Source organism: Cynocephalus volans, chromosome 15 (genome assembly GCF_027409185.1).
Source record: "Cynocephalus volans isolate mCynVol1 chromosome 15, mCynVol1.pri, whole genome shotgun sequence".
Taxonomy (NCBI): Eukaryota; Metazoa; Chordata; class Mammalia; order Dermoptera; family Cynocephalidae; genus Cynocephalus; species Cynocephalus volans.
The window spans coordinates 9,120,938-9,148,162 of record NC_084474.1 but is presented as its reverse complement, the minus strand read 5'-3'; the positions used below and the strand labels follow the sequence as shown (position 1 = coordinate 9,148,162).

Below are 27,225 nucleotides of genomic sequence, written 5' to 3'. Positions count from 1 at the left end.
AATGATATAACTGATAAGAAAGTGTAACTAAGCATCACTATTTTAATAAACCAAGTTCAGTTCCCATATTGATATCATGACAAAATTTTTACTGACATGTGACAAAGGAAAAGTAAAGAAAACGTACTAAGCTTTCTTTATAAAATAAAAGGTAAGTCTTACAATAATAACTTTGGAAGTTTCAAACAGATACTCTTGTAGTTTGAAATGACAGTAGTCATTTTTCTGATGTTATTATTTGGAAAAAAATCAAATCTATAGATACATTGTAAAAACAGTTAATGTACACACTTATACTCTTAATGTAAAGTTGACAAGCTGCTTATATTTGCCACATTTGCTTTCTCTCTCTCGATTTTTTTGGGGGAGGGGGGACTGCTGGCCAGTACAGGGATCCAAACCCATGACCCTGGTGTTATAAAGCAGTGTACTAATGAATTGAGCTAACCAGTGAGCTAACCAGCCAGCCCTCTTTGTTGATACTTATGCAGATATTCTTTCTTGCTGATCCACTTCTGAATAAAAAGCATCATTACACTTCACCCCTAAATATCCCAGCATATTTTTTTCTAAGAATGAGGACCTACTCCTAGTACAGTTATCTCCCCAATACCATTATCACTCCCAACTAATTCGATTGCCATCATAACATTATCTAACACATAGTTCATATTTAAATGCCTCCAACTGATTCAAACCATCTGGTATAAGCACTCTTTCCAATCTGGGAACTGCTTAGAATGCTGTATCATTCCCACGTCCCCAGGCTCCTTCACCTCAAGTCCTGAGATAGTTCTGTGTGTTATTGCTGCTATTATGCGCATTATACGCAGAGAAGCGATGTCCCCGTGATAGAATGAGAAGCTATGGTTTTGATGTCATTCTTCCTAAGTCTCATTAATTCTTCTTGAAGGAACCTTTGTCCTTCCCCCTCCTGTATCTTCACAACCCTTCTCCACTGGCTGCTCCTAGCTCAACTCAGGTAGGTATTAAATTATCACATTGTGAAAATAATACAGAAGGACATAAAATGCTGCTTTAGCTCTTCTCTGCCTGGTACTTCCTGGTGTCACCCTCTTTCTCTTGATGAGCAAATGTCAGCACTTCGTCATCTTTCATGCACTGTTCAGACTATTCTGATCCAGCTTCAGCCTTTCCACACCCTTGAAACAGTCCTAAATGGAATGACTGTGACCAGATTACAATAGTGCGCACGTACTGTGCACATATACACATATGGTTCACCCTTTTGAATCAGTTAGGTTCCTCCCTTTCCAACTGAAAATCTCTCCATGAAAGACTTCATCCCCTCACTAAAAATCCTATCAAATACAACTCACAGGTTGGTACTGGGTAAGGGCAGAGGCTACTGGATAGTTGATACAGCACACCTGCTCCCCAGGGCCTCCTGGTCTTTTGCAGGAAGAAAAAACATCAACAGAGAAGTGCAATAAATGTCATCACAGGCATGGAAAGAAAAATATGAACAGGGTCAGTGGAAACTCCGATTATCCCCACTAGCCAGCTTGTTTGTATCACTCTCTGAGGCTCATCCTGATGGAACTTTTAGGAACAATTCGAGCGGAACATGTCTCAATTCTACTTTTATACCAGGCTTCTCTGAAGCCTTATCTTCCCCCTTCACTGGTGGCACCACAACCCACCAACTCATTTTGGACCGATCTCACACCCTGCCTCCCTGTACCCCCAAATCAACTTGTCCCCCAACTCACAGTCCTTGACTCCTGCGTGTTCTCACACACTTTTCCATTCTGCAGAGAATGCCCGCTACCCGAGATACAGCTTGCAAATTCTACCTGATGTTTAAAGTGTGGTACCTTAAGTGTATCCCTTGGGAAGCAGCCCCTGATTTAGGCCTCCATATTCTGTGTTATCACCATGTATACACATACACTCACTGCATCATATTTCATGTTAATAAAGATGCTATTTGTTGAGCTGTTACTATGTGCCAGAGACCGTTCCCTGTTTTACATGCATTATCTCATTTAATCTTCACAATTACTTAGTGAGATAGATGTTATTATCCTCATTTATATGATTTACATGTAAAGAAATGAGATAACATTTTATTATACTCTTTAGTTACATATAAAGAAGTTGAGATCATCTAACTAGTAAGTGGAATAACCTGACCTGGTACTAGTCTGATCCCAACCCCCATGTTTGGTCTATTCATACGGATGCATATTCAGTCAAAATGTGGGGCCACAGAAGGTCTGTGGCAGCCTATTTATATTTTAGTCCTGGTAGCTATGCCTATGACCAATGATACAAGATAACTGGCCAGGGATTAGATACCATCTTCCCTATGAAATTGCATTCCTTTTTTTTTTTTTTTATAATCTTATAATTGTATATATTGGGCAACAATCCAAAAGACCACCTCTTTTCATATAAATTGGAAGCATTAAAAGTAATTTTAAAAAAGGATTATTTTATTATATGAGTTACTTGGAGATGTTGAACACAATATGATAGGGATTTTAAAATATAAGTATACTATTATAAGGGACATATTCAGTGTTTTGGGGGTAGTAGGCTGATCTAAGTTGGGAGATAAACCACATTTCAAACCAAATAAATTAGCAATCTGGATTTATAGGTCATGGTTATTAAGGAGTCATAATGTATTGTCTATATGTCCAATATATAAAAGCCATAACAAGATCATTAAATTAGGAGGCTAATACAATATGTACTATGGCGATGACTTTTTATTTTGTTTGTATAAGTATTTTGTTCGTATATGAGGGTACTTCAAAAATTTCATGGAAAAATAGAATTAAAATATAATATGAATTTTTCCATGAACAATTTTTGTATTAAAAAAAACGAGTTCGTTATTATTCTTACATACTTGTATTTCAGTAATTGTCCATGTGATAAATATATTTTGACCTAAAAAGTAAATATCAAAGAGTGGTCAATAAATTTGTTTTATATATAAGAAGAAATATCTCATGTTAAAAATATTTTAAAGGTAAAATAAAACTTACAGTGCACAATAGGTAAATGCCCTTAAAAATGCTAGATTTAATAAAACATGTCAAGATAATATTCTTAATATACATCTTATACGTAACAATAAATTTCACAAAAAAATTTAGCTCTGTTTATAATGTATAACTTTATAGTGCCTTGTTATTCTTGTGGAAAATGTTGTTATCCTTCATTTTACATTTGGAGGATTCTTCAACTAACACCACCAAAATCTCGTATCAAGTCTACTGGACCACAGCAAAGGTGAATTTGTCAATCCCCGCCCTGCTGCTGCGGGGGCTCCAGGACCTGCCGCTGCAGTTGCTGTCACAGCTTCTCCCACCACGGCCACCACCACAGGGGCTGGAGACAGAGTTTTTGTTTGAGCCACAATCTTTTCTTCCAGGGCTGCCCTATCTGGAACAGCTTAAGCCCTGGAAATTAGGAACACCAGTGCCCCCAGTGGTGACTGTTGACTCTCAAAAATGAAACTCACAAAAGGAAAAGGAGAGAGGTTTTCCAGCATTGTCTTGTAAATTTGGCAATCTCTGTAAAAATAAAAGAAAAGGACACTCTAGGTTTCAAGATTAGGCCTTTGTGTATTTTTCTATTATAAAATGACAAATCTCTAGATGCAATTGCCAGATGTAATTGCCTACTTATAACTATGATTTTTAATTCTTGAAAGCATTTCTACCCTCCTTTTTCCTAATCTCATTTGCAGCACATTTAGGATGGCTGTCTCCCCAAAAAGGTCAAAAAAGAAAGAGAATCATAAAACACTCCTGATTGCTTCATTCATAAACACAAAGTCAAATATAAACACAGGATTAAACTGATCGCTTCTATATCAATTTTACTTCCCCGTGACCCCTTTTACCTCTAAAACAGATTTGGGAAAATCAAGTCTGTTTACTTATAGTAGATCAAATTTTATAGAATACAACCTAACTGTCCATCAAAAGACGAATGTTTAAAGCAAATGCAGTATAAATACACAATAGTATACCATCCAGATGTTAAAAAGAAGGAAATCCTGTCATTTGTGACAGCATGGATGAACATGAGGGACATTATGATAAGTGAAAGAAGCCAGACACACAAATGAATTTGAGTTTTCTATATGACCTCAAAAAACTCAAACTCATGAACACTGAGTGGAACAGTGGCTTCTAGGGATGGGGAGTGGAAGAAATGGGAAAATGCTTATCAAAAATACAAACTTTCAGTTTATAAGAGGAACAAGATCTCAGAATCTAATATTCAGCATGGGTGGTGATGGGTGTGTTAATTAATTTGATTGTGATAATTATTGCACAACGTATACATATATCAAGTCATCGTGTTGTACGCCGTGAGTATACACAATCTTTAGTTGTCCATTCAATATTTTAAAATAAAAAATAATGTGAACTCATTGAAAAATAAAAGGTAGTCATTAGCATATGAGAATTTTTTTAAGTTAAAACAAATAGGTATAATGCGTATGTTCTGCGTGTGTGTACACAGACTCTGATCTTTGTGTTGATGGATTTCAGTGAATGGCTCTGTGATGTGGGAAACAGACAAAACAACCTTCCCGTGTGAGGCTACCCACACCATCCTGATAGCTACGGCCTGTATCTCCCTTGATCACATTTTCGCACCCAGGTATCCCTTAACACCCATGTGGGAGTGAGCACTAACTCCAAGGTGAAAAATAAGTATTACATTCCCTTTATGAGACCTTCAGAAAATTACAGTTTCACTAGTCAGATTGCTAAATGCATGTTTTTTCCCACAACGAAAACTGGGGGAAGTCCTTTTGTTGATCCAAAAGTCCAGTAATGCCTATTAGAACTCTGCTGAGCTACTGACTACACCAACTCTATACATCTGGTAGTTCTGCAATATTCAGAATTTAATCTCCAAGATTTTCTTATCTTTTACTAGCAACACCTTTGAAACTGGTGTCTTGACAGTGAAATAGAAAGCCATTTCACATTGATTTTAGCTCCATTCTCCTTCCAAAAATATTTTGTCAATATCTAAAACTAGCATAGGCTGAATTTAATTTTCTTTCAGGTCACATTGAAGGGGACAATATCACTAGGACAGCCATAGACATCTTTGACTTAGAGTGGTAAGTCATTTAGAAGAATGACAGGGACTGAATGTTTGATTTCTGAGCACCAAGGGGAGGTGATTGCTTTCTTTTATGTTAACTGACACTTTAACATATCTACCTAACAACTGCTATGCATCATTTTGGTCAGAAGCCACTAGTGTCTGTATCTAAAGATCTTGTATAGTTGCTGTCTATGTTTTGTTACTGTTTTCAATTATCAGGGATGGAACTGGTTTTATATGATATAAACTCGGTGCTAAAACTTCAATCGTATAATCTCTGAATAAACTATAGAATGTTCCTCAAGAGTAGCTTATAGAAAGCTGTTTCAGTGACACCAAATGAATGAGTGGGAAAAACAGTCTTTCCTCTGCTTTCTCATTAACAACCATCATCACAGAAGACCGACTTCTGACTTCTGTGACCTGATGTATGGGGATTTCTCCCCACCAGCAAGCAAGCAAGCAAGCCAGCAATTGCACAGCAGACACCAGCTGGAATTCCTCTGATCAAACCTATTCCAACACTATCTACTTGGAGATAGTGTCAGATCCCACACACTGTCCCTCCCCCAATTCTAATGCCCAGCACAGGTCCCCAGGATGTATTACCTGTGCTTCTGACCAACCCCATAAGTTGGGGTTCCCATACTCCCTCCTTGGCTTTGACTACTTTGCTGAGTGGCTCACAGAACTCAGGGAAACATGTACTTATGCTTATCAGTTTATTATAAAGGATATTACAAAGGATACAGATGAAGAGATGCACAGGGCAAGGTATGGGGAAGGGGCATGGAGTTCCCATGCCCTCCCTGGGTGCACCACCTTCCAGCAACCTCCACGTGTTCAGCTATCCAGAAGCTCCCCAAACCCAGTCCTTTACAGGTTTTAATGAAAGCCTCCTCATGTAGGCATGATTGATTAAATCACTAGCGACTGGAGATTGACTTAAACTTCAGTCCCTTCTCCCTACAGTAAATGCATTGGATATCTCAGCTGTACCTCTCGCTGTTTCTGATAAGTAAAAATGTTTACAAACTTTTCAGAATGCTAAATATTTTGCAGGATTTTCTGCATATAACTAGAACAAAACCATCAGATGTGCTAAATATGCGAGTGTCTTTCCTCTGTCCCACCTCTCACGCCCTCAGCCTCTACCTGAGTTCTGCTGCCACCTCCCCAGCCCCAGGCAGGGGGTGCTGAGCAGGTTTTAGCCCCTGTCTGTTGGGGGTGATTCTTGAGTCACCTTTATTATTATTACTATTTGTTATTATTTATTATTATTTGTTATTGTTTATTATTATTGGTTATTAGTTTGCTAATAAAGTTCATCACGTCCTCCCCACTCCCCCCCACTCTCTTCGCCACTGCCATCCAATATTCTGCCTTCTCACAGATGCCCCACCTCACACAATTACCATGAATTTTTAATTCTGAATTCCCTCGACTGAGCTAAGCCCTACCATATGTCAAAGACTGTAAAGCAGGGAGCTAAGAAAATACTTGGCTTGGGTGCCAGGATGGTGGCCTGTCTGCTAGTCCTTGAACTGCAGACAGTAACATTTTGCCTGACTGGAATTCTCAAACTGCTCAGTTCTATTGTTAAGGGAAAATGAGGAAATTGCAGGTTCCCCTAGCTAAGTCCGGGTTTTTGGTTTCTTGAACAAAGAATTGGATGAGACACACCAGAGGTGAAAAGCAAAGAGCAGGTTTTTTTTAGCAAAGCAAGAATACATTCTAGAGAGGATGGAGTGGGCTTGAGGGACAGAGTGGCTCAAGAGACCTGATAGATCCATTACCAGAGGTTGAAGTCCTCCCTGCTGGACTCGTGTCATTTGATCATTGATTGAGCCCTGTCGATTGGCACCTTAGCTGGTGGGAGCTCATTGTTTCAACCCAATAGTGCCCAACATGGGGGTGGAGCTCCCTATCTGCCTTTGTCTTCTGTGGCTGTTTCTGTGCAAGTGCATGCCTACATTTGGTTTTCTCACTTGCAAATAACCAGGTCTCCTTCCTCCCACTCTTGTCTCTATCTAACTTCCTACTACACTGTGCCTTTCACCTGGACTCATACCCCACTGTATATCCTCCATGGCCAGTCAGTCACTACCAGGTCCCATAGCCCCTCTCGCCCTGTGCTCCCAATGTGGAGATATTGTCAGGCCTACCACTAACTCCCCAGCTCAGGACTTGTCCCTCTGCCAGACCTGAGTCTCACTGCACCAGGGCTTTCTCTCAGCCTGAGCTGGACAAGCCAGAAGTATCAGGTAATGACAATCTAGAAGCAGCCTTCAGCTTGTGGTATGAGCCTGGGAACACAGTGCCAGCTTCCTCCTTGTTGTGGGGTATAGGAAAACTGTGATACCTTACAGTCTCCTGGAGTCTTCAGCAGAATGGGGCTTGAGTAAGCTGTCTGGTGGCAATCCTGTTGATAGCTCCCTGTCTTCGCTGTCCTGTTCCCCCATTCTCTGGCCAGGGCTTCATGGATCCAGATACTCCCAGATCACATGCTAGCCTGCTGGCCTGGGGTCTCCTACCTAACAACCACCTTGCCTGAGAACTCTCTCCTAACCCTTCCACTAACCTAAGTAGACTGAGAATCAATACTGTATTTATTGTACACTCAGATATGACTTTTTGTTCTCAAAAGATGGATGACTATCTTTTCCTTAATCCTCTACCCTTTCAACCTCTTGTTATAATTAGGTGACAAGTGAAATTATCACTGTAGACAGAGCACACTTGCAATGCACAGTGGTAATACAAGGTAGACAACACAGTGTGAAGGGTCAAGTTCAAAGAGGATCTGTGTTTCAGTGCAGAAGTGCCCGAGGGCTTCACCTGTGAGAGGTTTTAAAAAGCAGACATAGAGTTCTCCCAAAGAAACTCTGGCAGTCTGCTAGTGCAATGTACTATCCTCACTTTTACAGGCTGGCTTCACCAGATGCAGACCCCCAGGATAGAATTCTGTCTGGGAGGGGTCCCAAGAAGCACTTGCAGGTAAGGGAAAGAGGGTTATAGAGCAGAAGGGAAAAAAACACACATGATCATCTCAGCTGATGCAGAAAAAGCATTTGACACATTTCAGCACCCTCTCATAAGTGAATCCAACACCATTCAACACCCAACAAACAAGGAAAAGAAGGAAACTACCTCACCATAATAAAGCCCATATATGAAAAACCCACAGCAAACATCATATTCAAAGGTGAAGAACTAAAAGCTTTTCCTCTAAGATCAGGAACAAGACAAGGATACCCACTTTTACCATTTTCATTCAACGTGGTACTGAAAGTCCTAGCCAGAATCATTAGGCATAAAAAAAAACATAATAAAAGGCAAATAAACTGGATAGGAAGAAGTAAATTATCTTTTTTAATAGATGATTTCTTATATGTGAGAAAACCCTAAAGATTCCACAAGAAAACCCTATTAGAACTAAAACAAATTCAGAAAAGTAGCAGGATACAAAATCCACAAAAAGAAAAAAAGAAAAATCAGTTATTTTTTTATACACTAACAATAAACAATCCAAAAAGAAAATTCAGAAAGGAATTCTTTAACAATATCATCAAAAATAATACAATATTCAGGAATTAACCAAGGAGGTGAAAGATGTACACTGAAAATAACAGAATGTTGCAGAAAGAAAGACATTAAAGTAGATATGAATCAGTGAAAAGACACTCTATGTTCACGGGTCAGAGGGCTTAATATTGTTAATATGTCATACTATCCAAAGTGATCCACAGATATAATGCAATCCTTATAAAAACCCCAATGTTATTTTTTGAAGAAATAGGAAAATTTAGTCTAAAATTCATATGAAATTTCTAGGTTCCCCAATTAGCCAAAACAATCTTGAAAAAGAACAAAGTGCCAAAAACTTCCTGATTTCAAAAGTTACTATAAAGCTACAGTAAAAACCAACAAACAGTGTGTTATAGGCATAAAGACAAACATTTAGAACAATGGAATAGAATAGAAATCTTAGTAATACACCCTTGCACATATGGTACATGATTTTTGACAAGGGGGCCAAGATCCAAATGGTATCAGGAAAATAGTGTATCCAAATGCAAAAGAATAAACTAAGACCCTTTCCTAACAACATATACAGAAATTAACAAAATAGATCAAAGACCTACCAGGAAGAGCTAAAACTCTAAATGCTTGGAGGAAAATACAGGGGAAAAGGTTCATGACATTGCATTTGGCAATGATTTCTTTGATATGCCACAAAAGGTACATCTAGTAGAAGAAGAAACAGACAAATTGGATATCAACAAAATTAAAAGCATTTGTGCATCAAAGCACACTATCAATAGAGTAAAAAGGTAACCCACAGGTTGGGAGAAAATATTTGCAAATCTTACATCTGATAAGAAAATAACATATAATAAATATATTGCAACTCAACACCAAAATACAAATAATCCAATTCAAAAATGGGCAAAGGATATGAACAGACATTTCTGTAAAGAAGATATACAAATGGCCAAAAAGCACATAGAACAATGCTCAACATTAATCAATAGGAGAATGCAAATAAAAACCACAATGAGATTCCTTTTTTTAAATAAGTTAATTCTTTCCTAAAACATATATATATATATAATTTTATGCATCAGCATCTTACTATCAATGAGTTTAATAATGTCTCATCAAATAATGTGTGTGTGCATATATATATATATATATATATATATATATATATATATATATATATTTTTTTTTTTTTTTTTTTTTTTTTTTTTTGGACCGGTAGGGGATCTCAACCCTTGACATGGTGTTGTCTGCAACACACTCAGCCGTTGAGTGCACGGGCTATCCCTATATAGGATCCGAACCCGTGGCCTTGGCGCTACCAGCACTGCACTCTCCTGAGTGAGCCACAGGGCCGGCCCATCAAATTATATTTTTAATAATATTTTAATTAATTTTTTACTGTAATTTATCAATAAACAATGTAGTTGATTTTCATGTCCCTTTACCAATTCCTCCTTTCCCAACCTTCCCTTCCCCCCATCAACATATCTGTTCACTTAAAAAGTTCAAGGAATAATTGTGTTCTCCCTTCTCCCCTCCCACATTTATTTGTTTGTATATTCATTATTTATTTTTATGAGCTCCCACATATAAGTGAGAACATGCAATATTTCTCTTTCTGTGCCTGGCATATTACACTTAACATAATTTTCTCTAAGTATGTCCATGTTGCCGCAAATGGTAGTATTTCATTCCTTTTTATAGCAGAGTAGTATTCTATTGTATAGATATACCACATTTTCCATATCCACTCACCCAGTGATGGGCATTTAGGCTGGTTCCAACTCTTGGCTCTTGTAAGTAGTGCTGCAATAAACACGGGAGTACAGGTATTCCTTCAACATGATGATTTTCATTCCTCTGGGTATATTCCCAGCAGTGGAATAGCTGGGTCATATGGTAGATCTATCTGTAATTGAGGAACCTCCATACTATTTTCCATAGAAGCTGCACTATTTTGCAGGGTATGAGGGTTCCTTTTTCTCCACAACCTCTCCAGCACTTATCATTCGCAGTCTTGGATATTAGCCATCCTAAGTGTAGTGAGATGATATCTCCAAGTGGTTTTGATTTGCATTAACTGAATGCTGAGTGATGTTGAGCATTTTTTCATGTGTCTGTTGGCCATTACTATATCTTCCCTTGAGAAATGCCTATTTAGCTCCTATGCCCAGTTTTTAAACAGGTCACTTTTTTTTCTTTTTTTTTTTTTTTTGGCTGTTAAGTTGTTTGTGTTCCTTGTACATTGTGGTTATTAATCCTCTCTCAGATGTATATTTTGCAAATGTTTTCTCTCATTCAGTTGTCTTTTTGCTCTGTTAATTGTTTCTTTGGCAGTGCAGAAGCTTTTAAGTTTGAGACAATCCCATTTGTTTATTTTTCCGTTGGTTGCCTGTGCTTTGGGGGTCAAATTCATAAAGTTTATGCCCAGTGCTACTTCCTGAAGAGTTTCCTCTATGTTTTCTTTAAGGAATTTTATTGTCTCAGGATGTATATTTAATTCTTTAATCCATTTTGTTTTGATTTTGGTATATGGCAAGATGTATGGGTCTAGTTTCATTTTTCTACATATGGATGTCCGATTTTCCCACCACCATTTACTGAAGAGGTAGTCTCTTCCCCAGTGTGAATTCTTGGTACCTTTGTCAAAGATCAGATGGCTGTAGTTGTGTGGGTTGATTTCTGGATTCTCTATTCTGTTCCATTGGTCTGTGTGTCTCTTTTTATGCCAGTACCATGCTTTCTTGGTTACTATAGCTTTGCAGTTTAAAGTCAGGTAATGTTATACCTCTGGCTATATTGGTTTTGCCAAGATTGCTTTGGCTATTCATAATCTTTTGTTATTACATATGAATGCTAGAATTGTTTTCTCCATTTCTGAGAATGTCACTGGAATTTTCATGAGGATTGTGTTGAATCTGTAGACCACTTTGGGTACTGTGGGCATTTTCACAATGGTAATTCTTCCAATCCAAGAGCATGGAAAATCTTTCCATCTTCTTGTGTCCTCTTTAATTTCTCTCCGCAGTGGTTTGTAGTTCTCATCTTAGAGATTTTCCACATTCTTTGTTAACTTTATTCCAAGGTATTTTATTATTTGGTGACTATTGTAAATGGGCTAGCTTTCTTGATTTCTTTTTCTGCAAGTTCATTGTTGGAGTATAAAAATGTAATTGATTTTCCTGTGTTGATTTTGTATCCTGCAAATTTCCTGAAATCATTTATCAACTTAAGAGTTTTTTTGTAGAGTCTTTAGGCTGTTCAATATATAGAATCAAATCACCTGCAAACAGGGACAGTGTGACTTGATCTTTCCCAATCTGGATGCCCTTTATTTCTTTCTCTTCCCTGATTGCTCTGGATAGTACTTCCAATACTATGTTGAATAGGAGAGGTGAGAGTGGGGAACCTAGAATTGTTCCTGTTCTTAAGAGAAAAGCTTTCAACTTTTCCCCATTCAGTGTGATACTGACAGTGTATTTGTCATATATGGCTTTAACTGTGTTGAGATACTATAGCCAGTCTATAGAGTCTTTATCATGAAGGGATGTTGAATTTTGTCAAATGCTTTCTCAGCATCTATGGAAATGATCATATGGTTTTTGTCTTTCATTTTATTGATGTGGTTCATCACATTTATTGACTTTTGTATGTTGAACCAACCCTGCATCCTTGTGATGAATCCCACTTGATCTTGGTGTATAATTTTATGTATCTGTTGCTGTATTCTATTAGCTAATATTTTATTGAGAATTTTGCATCAATATTCATCAAAGATATCAGCCTGTAGTTTTATTTTTTTGTTGCATCCTTGTCTGGCTTTGGTATTAGGGTGATGTTTGCCTCATAGAATGAATTCAGGAGAATGGCCTCTGTTTCAATTTTTTGGAACAGTTTGTAGACAATTTGTATTAATTCTTCTTTAATGGTTTGGTAGAATTCTGCGGTGAAGCCATCTGGTCCTGGGCTTTTCTTTGTTAGGAGACTGCTGATTACAACTTCACTGTCTTTGACTGTTATTGGTCTGTTCAGATTTTCTATGTGTTCTAGGTTGAGTCTTGGTAGTTTCTGTGTGTCCAGAAATTTATCCATTTCCTCCAGATTTTCAAATTTGTTGGTGTATAGTTGTTTATAGTAGTTTCTAATGACTCCTTGTATTTCCAAGGATTCAATTTCATTTCTAATTTTTGTTATTTGTGTCTTCTTTTTTTAGTTAGCCTTGCTAATGGCTTGTCAATTTTATTTATCTTGCCAATAACCAACTTTTTGTTTCATTGATCTTTTGTATCATTTTGGGGGTTTCTATTTCATTTAGTTCATTTAGCTCTGCTGTGATCTTAATGATTTCTTTCTGTCTACAAACTATGGGTTGGAATTGTTCTTGTTTTTCTAGTTCTTTAAGGTGAAGTGATAAGTTGTTTACTTGCCATCTTTCCATTCTTCTGAAGTAAGCATTTTTTGCAATGAATTTCTCCCTTTGTACTGTTTGTGCAGTATTCCACAGGTTTTGGTATGATGTGTCATTATTTTCATTAGCTTCAATAAATTTTTTGATTTCCTGTTTAATTTCTTCTTGGACTCATATGTCATTAAGTAGAATGTTGTTTAATTTCCATGAATTTGTATAGTTCCCAGAATTTTGTTTGTTATTGATTTCTAGTTTTAATCCATTGTAGTATGAAAAAATACATGAAATACTTTCAATTTTTTTGAATTTATTGAGAATTGATTTGTGACCTAACATGTGGGCTATTGCAAAGAATGTTCCATGTGCTGATGAGAAGAATGAATATTCTGAGGTTGTTAGAAGACATGTAGATAACTGCAAAATCCAATTGGTCTAAAGTGTTGTTTAGATCTTGTGTTTCTCTGTTGGTTTTTTTGCCTAGATGATGTGTCCAATGTTGAGAGTTGGGTGTTCAGGTCACCTACTGTTATGGTATTAGTGTCTATCTCTTTATTTGGGTCTAATAGTGTTTGCTTTATAAATCTGGCTGCTCTGACATTGGATGTATATATATTCATGATTCTTATGTCTTTTTGCTGGATAAATTCTTTTATTATTATATAGTGACCTTTTTATGGTTTTGATTTAAAGTCTATTTTATCTGATATAAAAATAGCTATTGCAGCTTGTTTTTCATTTCTATTTGCATAGTATATCTTTTTCCATCCTCTTTTGTGTGAGGTGAGTCTCTTTAAGGCAGCATATTGTTGGGTCCATCTTTTAATCTAATCAGTCAGTCTGTGTCTTTGGAGTGGGGAATTTAATCCGTTTACATTAAGGTTATTGTTGAAAGGTGTTGATTTACTCCTGGCATTTTATTGACTTTTGTTTGGATGTTTTAAATATCATTTGTTCCTTTCCTTATGATTTACTGTTTGTCTTCTGTGTTTGTTGGTTTCTTGGGATGGTAGATAAACTTCTTTTCTCTTTATTGTTAGCATTTTTATTTTGCTGGTGGGTTTTGTTCTTTCTTGAGTAGTCATGGTAGTGATGGTTGTTTTTCAGGTACCAGACACAGTACTCCCTTGAGAATTTCTTGTAAGGCTGGTCATGTTGTAGGGAACTCCCACAGTTTTTGGTTGTCTAAGAAATATACTATTTGTCCTTCATTTCAGAAGGATAACCTTGCTGGGTAAAGTATTCTTGGCTGGCAATTTCTGCCTTTTAGTATTTTGAATATATCATCCCATTCTCTTCTGGCTTTTAGGGTTTCTGGTGAATAGTCTGATATTAAGCTGATAGGGACTCACTTATATGTGACTTGATGCTTCTCTCTTGTAGCTTTTAAGATTCTCTCTTAGTCTTTGAGCTTTGCCAATTGGACTATAACATGTCTTTGAGAGGATCTTTTGGGGTTGAATATGTCTGGGGATCTTTGAGCCTCCTGAATCTGAAGATCTGCATCTCTCCCTATACTTGGGAAGTTTTTTGCTATTATTTCATTATATGTGTTTTCAATGACTTTTTCTTTTTCCTCCTATTCCTTCTGGCAATAGCCATGATTTGGATACTTGATTGCTTGAGGTTGTTTGTTATCTCTCTCAGATTTTCTTCAACTTTTTAAATTCTTTTTTCTTTCTTTTTGTCTGCTTGTGTTATTTCAAACAGGCCATCTTCAAGATCAGAAATTCTCTCTTCTGCTTGTTCTAGCCTGCTGTTTAAGTTCTCTGTTGTGTTTTTTATTTCATTGACTGAATCCTTCTACAAGCCAGATCTGCTACATTCTTTTTCAGGGCACTGATTTCTTTGTTCCTTTCCTCTTTCAGGTCATATATATCTTTTCTCATTTCATTGCGTTGTCTAACTGAGTCTTCTTGTATCTCTTTGAGTTTCCTTAGAATTGTTGCTCGAAATTCTTTGTCAGTCATGTCAAGGACTTCCTGTTCTATAGGATCTAGTACTTGAAAGTTATTATATTCCTTTGGTGGTGTCATACTTTCTTGTTTTTTTTTCATATTTCTAGTACCTCTCTGTTGTCATTTAGTCATCTAGAAGAGAAGTTACTCTGGAGTGGGGTTGGCAGAGAGGATTTTCCTCTTGCAGGTGTGTTTTATAATGACGGATGAATAGGTTTTTTTAGTATTAGATCCAGGTAGGTGCTGTTGTGTAGTCGCTGTTAAGGTATTTCAGCTGAATTTGGTGTTGGATTTGCATGAGAGTGACACTGTGACTTACACCCTAGGACACTTATTATTTCTTTGCTGAGGTTGGTGACACTATATTGGAGGATAAAGCCTTGGAGTCTTGTCACTGTTAGGTTATAGTGGATGCTCTTGGGCAGGAGTATTGGCATTGTGGCTAGCTCACCCTGACTCTGTTAGGTACACTGGGTTATACTAGTACTCCTTGGTTTGAAAGGGTTACACTGGGTGGGTTTTCTCTTTTTTCTTTCCTCTTTCCCTGGGCTTCACTGATGTCACTCCTTCTGTCTATGCCGATGAGTGGTCACCAGGAAACCCATGAAGTAGTGGCTGCTGTTTTAGCAGCAAGTTGTCCTTATATCAGCAGTTGTGGCAGAGGCGTTCACATCCACTCATTCCACCCTGGTGTCTGCAGCAGTGGCAGGGAGTGTTGCTGATTCCAGCTGCCTGTCACCCCCTCGGGGCCTCTGTGGCAGCAGGGAAAGCTTCTCAGGGGCAGGGTTTCACCTGACCAGGTTCCCGCGGGGGCTGCCGGGTCAGCACTGTTCCATCAGAGCCTCTGTGGTGGCAGGGAGGGCTTCTTAGGGGCAGGGTCGCCCACAATGAGATTTGACCTCATACCCATCTGGATAGCCATTTTAAAAAACACAGAAAACAACAGGTTTGATGTGGATGTGGAGAAATTGGAACACTTGCATATTGCTTGTTGGAATATAAAATGGTGCAACCACTGTGAAAAACAGCATGGTGGTTCTTCAAAAAATTAAACAAAGAATTACCATTTCATCTAGCAATTTCACTTCTGAGTATATAAACAAAAGAATTGAAAGTGGGAACTCAAACAGACATTTGTACACTCATGTTTATGGTAGTATTTTTCAAAAGAGTGAAAAGATGGAAAAAAACCAAATGTCCTTTGTTGGGTGAGTGAATATAAATGAGGTATATGCATACAATGGAATATTATTTGCCCTTAAAAAGAAATGAAATTCTGGTACATGACTCAACATGGATAAACCTTCTTAAAGAAGTTATGGTAAGTGAAATAAGCCAGACACAAAAGGTCAAATATTGTATGATTCCACTTATATGAGTTACTTAGAATAGTTAATACATAGACACAGAAAGTAGAACAGAGATTGCCAGGGCTAAGGGGACTGAAGAGTTATTGTTTAGTAGGAACAGAGTTTCAATATAGGATAATGAAAATTCTGGAAATAGTAGTGATGGTTATAAAACAATGTGAATGCACTCAATACCTCTTAACTGTACAATAAAAAATGGTTAAAATGGTAAATTTCATGATTTTATGTTATGCATATTTTACCACAATAAAAAAAAATCAACTGATCATACAAGTGTGGGTCTATTTCTAGACTGTCTGTAATGTCCCATGGATTTATATGCCTGTATTTATGACATCACACTGTGTTTATTATTGGAATCTTATAGTTAGTTCTGAAATCAGAAAGTGCTGTATAAACACTCCAGCTTCTTTTCTTATTCGATATTGTTTTGACTACTGTAAATCCTATGTATTTCCATGTAAATTTTAGAATAAACTTGTCTATATCTACAAAAATATTTTGGGGTTTTGAATGGTTTTGAGTATTTGGGAAGATGTGACAACTTTCCAATATTTAGTCTCCAATTTATGATGCTCTATTTACTTGTTTATTTTTTAAAATTTCCCTCATCGTCATAGTTTTGTGGTTTGCAGAGTAGAAGACATATGCATCTTTTGTTAAATTTATTCCTAAGTGCATTATCTTTTTGATGTACTGTGAATTGCTTTTTTATTTCATTTTCCAATTTCTTGTTACTAGTTATAGAAACACAATTAACTTGGGATATTGCCCTTACCCCCAGCAATCTTGCTAAGTTTGTGTGTTATTTTACTTTTTGTAGATTTCTTAGGATTTTTCTCTGTATATCGTCATGACATCTGCACTATCTCCCGACTTGCTGTACCAGCCAGGACCTTGTTGCACAGAAGTGAGTTGAGTGATGATCCGTGATGTGCTCTCAGCCTCTGAGGGAATATTCAGTGTTAACTATGACATTAGTAGGAAGTCTTCATCAGATGTTTGTAATCAGATTAAGAAAGTTCCCTCCTATTTTTATTTTGCTGCAAGTGCTTCCTATAAACTGATGCTAAATTTTGTCAGATGATTTTTATTTTTTCATTTGCTGACACTACCGTAGGATGTTTCTACTTAATTCTGTTTGAGTTCTTCCTAGCATCCCGAGCTTTATTTATATGCACAATTAACTGCAAAAGAGAGAGTAGATCTGTGTGTGTTAACTATTTTGACTGCAAAATTTAAAATCAATAACATTTTTTCAATGTTGAAATACTGAGTTTTACCAATTATATTTTACTGGTCTAGGATCTGTGTGACATGACATATTTATTCCAGAGTGTTATATGAATCATACCTCTTCCCTGAAAGAAAGAAAGAAATTGACCATTAGTCTGTTACTAATTCAAGGAAAGAAAGGGCGACCCTAGGGGAACAGTTTAGTCAGCCTTGGCATCCAGGCCCATGAATCAGGATGATTTAAATGGTCTTTGACAAAAGAATAGTTAACAGTCTGCAAAATGTCCATTATCTTTAGTTAGCAAAGGCCTATTGATTTAGGAGCCTGTGTGGTTCCCATAGGGTGTTAGTAGAAGTGATGTGAAAACTGAAGCTCAGCATTATTCACCACCAACAAAACACTCCAAGGTAAGTCTGTTAATAAGATACAAATTAAATCTTCACTCTAAACAGCTGCAGATGTCTGGGGAGACCAGGGAGCAGACTGTTTGATATTCTCTATAATTTTCTTCTGAGATCACATATGGCAACACTGTTACAATAATGTCTTTCATGATATTCCACAATAAATGACAAACTCTAGAACTTATCCTGTTTTATGATAAAATCTTTTTGTCAAATAAAATCTAATCACACCTAAGGATGTCTTCTGCAACTGTGCTTTGGCACTAGTAAGTACACCAATCAGTTTGGGGTGATAATTCCTGGCCCTTTCTGAGGCTAGACTAGCAACACATCAATGGGTGAGAACACTGGAGAGAAAAGCTTACTGCAACACTTTGACATAATTCTACCAAGGAGGTCCACAGAGTTCTGCAGGCCCAGTCTCAGGGGAAAGCACACACACAGAGTTCAGGGACCACTACCTAAAGCCTCCTGCTTTGCTGACACTGGGAGACGGGCTGCACCTCAGCATCACCTCAACTGTTCAAGGTGTTTCCAGGTAAGACCAGAGCAGGGGACACTGCTCTGAACTGTCCTCAACTAGTCCTCTGTGTGAAAAGGTAGAATGCATTTGCTTATGATCAGAAAACACAAGTGTCACTCTCATCATATAAAGACAGCCAGGGGTCAATAGACTCCCTAAATGTGTGCTTATGACTCCAGGCCAGGTCCCAACACAGGGACACTGCTTACTGAATGATGAAAACAAAAATTACATGCAGGACCATTGACTAGGCTTGGAAAGTAAAAGAAAAATATATTAAGAATTTTCTGTGAATACACATTTTTATTAACAAAAGACAAAAACAAAAAACTTCTACAGAAGGAAAAGCTACTTACACCAGAATAGAAAGGCTCACCAGACACACAAATCACATCCTGTTCCTGGATCATCAGAATATCTTTGGCTAGGTGCAGCCGGACTTTGAAAGGCTCCTGATTACCATCCTGCAGCAAACAAATCCCTGTCTTTGTCTTCAGACAAAAAAGCAAAACAGAGAAAAATTATACTTAGTTTATAGGTTATAGTTGTATGGCCTATTGACAGCAAAACATAATCAGTAGCATTTAGGAGCTCGAGAGATGATGAGTCTGAAATTTGATACTTAATATCATGCAGACAAATAAGGATAAGCATTTTAAGTAAAGTGGGCTCTCAGATACCAAATACTATATCAGAAAATCCACGCAAAGATTTAGGGAGTAAGGATTAAAGCATATGTACTAAATTTCAAAAATAATAAAAGTTTTCTTTAATACTTATAATCTAAATATAAAAAGTAATAGCTTTACTGAGATATGATTCACATTCCATACAATTCAACCCTTTAGAGTGTATAATTCAGGTTTTTTTACTATATTAGAGTTGCACAACTCTCATTATAATCAATTTTAGAACACTTGCATCACTCCAAAAACAAACCACATACCCCCATCTTTCCATTCTCTTCTCCCCCCATTCCAGCCTACTCTAAATTCCACTATTTCATTATTCCTAGTCACCAACACACACACCTGCATGCACACACACACGCACACACATGAACTCATGTGTGTACCAACACATATGAATACACATGCCTATGCACAAACATATGAACACACACTTTGCACATATAAGGAAACAAGGATAAGGAAGTGAAATGAAGTACCTAATTAACACAGTTTGTTAAAAACGAAGCCTAGATTAAGACCTGAGATTTTTAATTCTTAGTCCAATATTTTTGCATCACATTTGGGGGAATTGTGAAAACAGATGGAAGATTTTTGAACTTAAGCTTCACACAAGAACCTTAGTAATCACCAAAGAAGTCCATGAATCTTGTCACTTTCAAAGCATGCTGGTGTAATAATATTCACCCATATGAATTTAAATATTCTTCCTAGCAAATGCACTTAATGTTCTCATTTGTCTCCAATACAAAAGGAAATTCCTTTGAGATAGAATATAACCTCTGGTTCTTCTTCTGCACCAAAATGTAAACAGGAACACTGACTACTTTGGAAACAACATTTTCATTTAATAATTACTGAGCCATTCTTAATTTAATAGACAAATACATAAGGTTATATATTTATTTTTAGTATTTAAGTAGTGCGATATCCCAGGCAAATAATACGAGGCTTTCTCCTGGAACATAAACTTCCATAGAGATTGCTAGGAGCTGGATTCTTTAAAAGAATTTTCCAAAATGTTGATGGGAATGTATTTCGATATTGCAGCCACCAAAGATCACTCTTTCTGTAAACTGCTGTATCCCATGTGCTGATGTGTACTATTTTATCCTGTATTGCATACAATCTTATATTAGTCTGTAATTATTTTGTAAGAGTTATAATTCTTTTTAGGAAAAACAGAAGGTATCTCAGGAGCAAGAACAGCACTCTTCTCATCTATGGACGTAGCACACAGCAGGTGCTCACTAAATCATGCTAATTAATCTATTTTAGAGTATAATTCAAGTGGATAGGTCTAGAGGACAAAAATATTTCAGCACAGCAAATTATACTTTCCTTAACATAGAACATAATTTTTCTACATTTTCACATGAAAAGTCTTCCATGTGTACAATGTGATCTTGGCCAGGGGCCAACACCAAGACACCCTGAGGGGGTAGGGAGAGAAGTGAGGACATAACATAATACATCAAAGCAAAGTGATCATAATTGAGCACATCTGATGATTTTTCAATGTACGGAATATTGGGGGCCAATTTTTTTCCCCTGAAGTGTAATGCGATAGCTGCTGATCCCAAATAACTCTCTGTTATAAGTTCAGGATGAGAGAGAAGCTTCTCCCTGAGAGCTCAGAAATGCATTATTGTTACACATCAAAGAGACATAAAAGATTATCCAGGGGAAGTTCGACGAACTGAAACACAGCTATAAGGATTCTCTCATCAGATTTCTGAAGTAGCCAATGCTAACATCCACACAAGAAATGTGTAAAATGTCCCCTAATTATTAGATAGTTGTCTGAAAAACAGAATAGAGACTTTGAGCTCACTTTCGGATCCTGAGAGGACAAGAGTTACATAAAATAAAGAATGAGGTAATTCTTTGTTAGTATTATATATATTTATAAACACACGTGTGCATATATATGTATTTACACACACACGCACGCGCGCGCGCGCACACACACACACACACACACACACACACACACACACACACACACACACACACACACACACACACACACACACACACACACACACACACACACACACACACACACACCCCTAATAAAGAGCTGCTAGGCGAAAACAGCTGAGAACTAAGGACAAATAGAATTTAGAATACATTTTCCAGGGGTACATATACATGTTACATATATTCTGCTATGAAAATTCAGCTGGTGCACATAAAAATGCATTTAAAATCCCATATGTTCATTAATTTTGCAACTACTATTTAATTAATTTTGTGACATTCACAGAGAATCAGACTTAAATTAGGCAGTAGTCCCTCAGAGTGTTCCTACTTATTAATGAGCACATGTATGAATAAAATGCAATATGGTATTTAATATGTGAGCAACAGAGGGAGGAATTAAGATGCTTTTGGAGGAGGCTGTTTAAGGTGGGAGGAAACTGGAGCTAGTTTACTCAGGCCCTCTGGCCTCACATCCGTCTGGGTATGATTCAGCACATTTGCTGTCAACAAGTTACTAAGAGTAGTGTTAGTGCGCATGCGGCCCACGCACCACGGGGCTCGCAGCCGCTATTCTGTGCTTTCCTATGGAAGGCAGCGCTCGGGACCGCTGGCGGGAGCTCACGTCGGAGGATAAAGCACGTCCACTTTGCCGGCGGCTGCTTGGCTTTTCTTTCATCTACCTGGCTCAGGACCTGCACAGGCCGGGGCAGAGGGGTCTGTGATCCAGCCCGACAGGAGGATTTACAGATAGAAAATATGTGTGGTTTGTCTTGAAAAAATAAATTGAGGAAACACTAATTAAAGGAGACAAAAGTCATTTTAATCGAGAGGGGAAACTGAGTAAAAGTGCGGAAACGGGAAAACGCACAGGTCAGGGGTTGCGCGAAGCAGCGGGTCAGGTGGTGACGCACGTGGTCCCTGGCGCGGTGGGGACAGGACCAGGCGGGCAAGGCCAAGTGCCACGTGCCGGGGGCGACGCTAACGGAGATGCCCTACAGAAACGCAATTCCTACGTGTATTTCTTGCCGCAGAGTAGGAGATGGAGAGGAAATGGGAAGGTTAAAATGCAGCTCCCGCTCCAGGAACCCGGACTCTGAGCCGGGAAGGTTGGGCAGGTAGACAACTGCGTCAGCGTCCCACCTGCTCTAGGAGCGTGGAGACCGAGAAAGTGCATTTCGGGCAATCTACTAAGGAGGGCAGCGTCGCCGGACCGGGGTCCTCGGTAATGAAATGTGGTCGCACATTTCATGTATTTGTTGCTCAGTCCCCACTTGCGTCGTGCTCACAGCCCGCCGAGAGCTACTGAGCTGTTCCGCTCTCCGGCGCCCCCGCGCGGCCGCGGCTGCCTCCTACACAGACTACACAGGAAGCCTGCCCCAATCGTCCTGGGCTCAATGACACGGCTGTACGCATCTTCCCCCAGACAGCATGTTAGTCATCAAGAATCTCCTAATGGAGCGTGAATAATTCTGAGAAGGACATTGTCTTCAACCAGCTGCTCTTCATGGATCAAAGCAACGACCACTGGAGGGAAAATGAGAAAGGGACCACTCTGGATCTTATAGATGATTTTTGCTCAAAGCTATGTTACTAGGGACATAGGACACATTCCGATAGGAGAGAGGCTCGAGCTATTCTCCCCCATGGAGAGTTTCAGAGCACGAGAATGCGTGACAAGCCCAGAGAGCAGCGCGGTGCCACGCAACCCAAGACGGCCCCGCACGCAAAGTCTCTGCAGATCCCTAGACCCAAATTGTTTAAAAATTTAAAAGCACGTGATTACTGGCTCCAAATTTCAGTTAAACTTAAGACATACACTCATGTTCTTTTTCTTTATTAACCTAACAATCATTTGTCTCCAAACTTTGTTGACTGTGTATGCATTGCAAAGTAAGTGAAAAAATGTATGTGATATAATTTACGAATTTATTATGTAAATTATAAAACATATCTAAAACTTAACGTTTTAAGGGGGTAATTAATTCATAAAAAGTAATATGTCAAATGCTTATTTTCCTGTGGCTGATGGATGATCCTATACAGCCCCTGGACTTTATAAAATCCACACTGGAAACTGTGTTTTAAGAAATCATTAAAAAGCGATACTGCCTAATGGCTTAAAAAACAGTACTTTTAAAATTTTAGTCACTGGCTATGATTTCTGCAAATCAATGAAATGTGATTATGAACTTGCAGGAATTTACTCTTTGTTATATAAACAAATCTCACATTTAAACTTATTAAGAACTTATACTTGCTTAAGTTTAGTACCTAGTTTGGAATTTTAAAAAGTAGGTTATAATCCATTTTCTACTTAAAAGTAAAGGCCTTTAAAGTTTATGTTCTAATCTTTCAAACAATACAAAATGTGCTTTCATGAAACTTTAAAATTAATGTTTCTTTAATTTTGAAACGTGGAATTTTTTGCATTGCATGTAAGGAACTCTAAAATACAAGAAACTAGGCAGAGACCATAATATGAACTGCAAATACTCATGCAAGTATCTTCAATACTTTTATATCTGGGGTGCCAAATACAATTTAGGTTGTTTTGTAAACATGGTGTTTTAGGCAGTATGCCGTTTCTTATACTGTGCCATATTGCACCGGTAGCGCACTAAATGTAATTTCAGGCAAAGCGTTTCAAACTATATTTTATTATTTACCTTCCTCTTTCTGGATGACCTCTAATCACAGCCTTTTCATTAGCTCAACCTAGCCGTTTTTCAAGTCTTAGCACAAAACTCCCTTCCCTTCAAAGCCTTCAGAGACTACTCTGGCCAATGATGAGTCCTCACTTTTCTGTATCCAGGGCTTTCATTAGATAAATATTCACTCCAAAACTGAACAGTGTTGTATTTTGGCATCACATGTAGTGACTTTAGCAATTTTTAGTTCTATATCACATTATTTAATTTCTTATATGCTGTTATCTCAAGAACACTTAGTTTTTTCATGACTAAGGATTATTAATTTGCAGGACCTGGTATAGTAGTTTCTTCATAGTAGAATTTCTTTCAACACTTGATTGGATCATAGTCATAGATTAGATTTCATTAAATGAAGGACTACATCAGGTTACATATGTGTATGAATTATTAAATTATTAAACACATGACATAGAGAAGTATGTATTTCCACAGTGAACACACAAAGGTGGATGGTATCTTAAGGAAGGTAGATGTGGAAATGAAAAGTGAAGAAGAGCTAAAGAAAGCATGTCATCTTATTCGAACACATGGATTTATTTTGATGACCCTTTTAATTACAGATAATCAGTAATTCGGTTTGGCTATATGTACACTTTTTCCCCTAAATTGTGGATTTTGTATTTGTCCCAATTATATTTTCTGAAAGTCTCTAACCTTCATTTTTGCTTCTTGCTAGACTTCAAAATCCCAATTCCTTAAAAGAATTGTAATGCTTTGTTTTAAAGAGAAATTTTTAAAACAGTAAATAAACCTTTCTTTTAAAAAGAACCTGTGTGAGATACTTAAGGTACTTTCAAAGGAAAATATCTGTACACGCTTCTTGTATTCTTTTACAAAGAATATGCTTCCTGGCATCCATCAGGTGATGATATTCTACCTTGATCTGTTTGATGGACATGAATATCAGCTTTTCATCTTTATTTCTGATTAGCAGTCAAGAGAAAATAAATTTTATTTAATATATCTATGAGTATTATATAATGGCCAAAAATGTAGTATCTTAGAGGTTTAAACCTAGAGTCAGGAGTTCCAAGCTACACATTATGGCTCTACTTTATACTAATTTATTAAATGGCACTCAGCATTTCATAAAAGCTCTCAGTTTCCTCACATGCAAAGTGACAGGCTAAATTATCTTTATGATTTCTGCTTATTTAATTGTCCTAAGACTGTCAATTTTAGGTAAACTCTTTAACTCTGGTCCTTCCTCAGAGGGATTTGATATTCTTCAGGGCATCTTATGGTTGTGTGTTCCTGCCAATCCAGCCAGTGTGTAGAAGACACATGTATAGTGTGGCCTAGAAGTTTTAAGACACTTACACTCCCTATTAGAAACAGAGTCTGAAACATTAGAGATTTTCGTAGAGCTCACTGCAAGAGAAAAAAAAACCACCATCACAGAAGCAAGGCAAAGATGATCACAATGCTACTGCCATTGTAAAATAAATCTTCTGAATCTCAAATAGAAGTTGGTACATATCACAAACCAATACATTGAAACTATTTTTTAAAGGCCTGGGACATCTTATATCAGCCTATGAACTCCAAGATAAACCATTTGTGAAGACAGTAATTGGCCACTATCCAGTCTCGCCCATATAAATATCACACATGTCTCATTCACACAAATATCCATTCAGTTTCAATGAGTGCTTCACGACTCAAAATATTAGGATAACACTTTGGTGGAAACAGAAGACTTGCTACACTCAGAATTAGGAGTATGCAATTAAAACTAGAAATGACATAGAATTAAAATTTAAGCTTTGCAAACAAAGCTTCTAAAACATTGATTCAATTAAAAAATGTATGAACTGATAGGTGCTGAGTTAAAAAGATCATTAAGTTATACCAGTACACTCTGACCTTACAGTATTCAGTGTAGCACACGAGAGAGATTTGTAAACAAATAACTATAATGTAATTTGAAAAGTGCTAGCATAGACATATGTTTAAAGTATCATCATACTTAAGCTTTTGAAAATGAAAAGAAACATGAGAATTAAAATACAAAAGCAATTTATCAGTTTTCCGAAAGACCTTATCCTTTGCACCAACTATGAAAAAATATTTTTAAACAGATATTTTTTCAATTACTTTAGAAGAAAATAGGAATCACTTTCCATAAATTTATGTAAGAAATTTAAACACATGAAATTTCACTAAAAGTACAGTCTTCACAAATGTCAAAAACTGAAGTTTTTGTTGGTTTGGTTTTAACACTACCATGGATAATCCAGTTGTAATTGTTTTTTGGGGGGGTTATCTATATACAATAAAAAATATTTTAAGTGTTTTAAGCAAATACAAAATATTTTTAACCTATAAATATTTGCATTTTTGCCTGAAAAGTGAAAACACAGTGCTCCGAATGTTGCATGTTTAGTAAAAATAAAATAGTCTTTTCTCCTGAAAGAGTGGCTATATTTCCTTCAGGCCCACATCTGTGCACTATTGAACTGTACACTTGAATGGTCTTTAATGTCTCTGAAAAAGTAATGCATCACTTAAATTCACACCAAAGTATGATGGCAACTCTATAAAGAGCCTGAATTGGCATGTATTAATACTTAAATAATATTGAAATACCTAAATAAAATTGGAACCATAACATCATAGGATTTTAGTGATGAAAAGAACTTTAAATGTCTTGTAACTTATAACCATTTATGTGAAAAGAATTCCTTCCAACACTTCCACTACCTGAAATCATACTGAGTAGAGTTGATGGAGAGGAGCAATTCGATATGAAATATAATTGAATATAGTTCTTTTAAGAACTTCTTAATTAAGTTCTTCCTAAAGAACTAGTTAAAATCTGAGGCTTCCCCAGGCACACTTGGATTTTTTAGCTCTGCGGAAAGAGAGCATAGTCTGGACATGAAATAAGCCCATTGCCCATCCTCTGCCAAAGCAGTGTTCCACCCACATAGAGCAGGGCTACACATTTCCTGCTTGAAATCTGTTTTCCTTATTTGAAAAGCAGAAAGCTATTTAACCTACCTCCTCACAGGCAGTTCTGAAATCCATGTGCTATGGCACCACAGAGGATGTCGTCTGAAAAGACAGAAAATGGTAAACCATTAAGCATAGCATCAAATCTAAGAGAACAGAACACTAATAAAGTATAAGAAATTGTGAAGCAGATTCTGTAGGAAAACTGGGTTTACAACCACCTTTAAGAAATTCAGTGATAACTGATGGCAAAAGGAGGACAAAAAAAAAAAGGGGCTAATCCCCAGCTTTTGTGCAGTACAAACACAAAGCCGTGCCTGGAGCAATGG

The 27,225-nt window shown here is 37.3% G+C and overlaps 1 protein-coding gene across 2 annotated transcripts in view; it reads right to left on the bottom strand.

The window, feature by feature from the left end:
* Nucleotides 1-26,971, bottom strand: part of SNTG1 (syntrophin gamma 1) — a 359,598-nt gene extending 332,627 nt beyond the window's left edge. For both annotated transcript variants that reach the window (XM_063079906.1, XM_063079907.1), the window contains exons 1-2: nucleotides 26,945-26,971; nucleotides 18,912-19,046 (exon numbers count right to left, since the gene is read on the bottom strand). In XM_063079906.1, coding sequence (XP_062935976.1) covers nucleotides 18,912-19,046; nucleotides 26,945-26,971 — 162 coding nt within the window. The remainder of the gene's footprint in view (nucleotides 1-18,911; nucleotides 19,047-26,944) is intronic.
* Nucleotides 26,972-27,225: the final 254 nt, after the last annotated feature.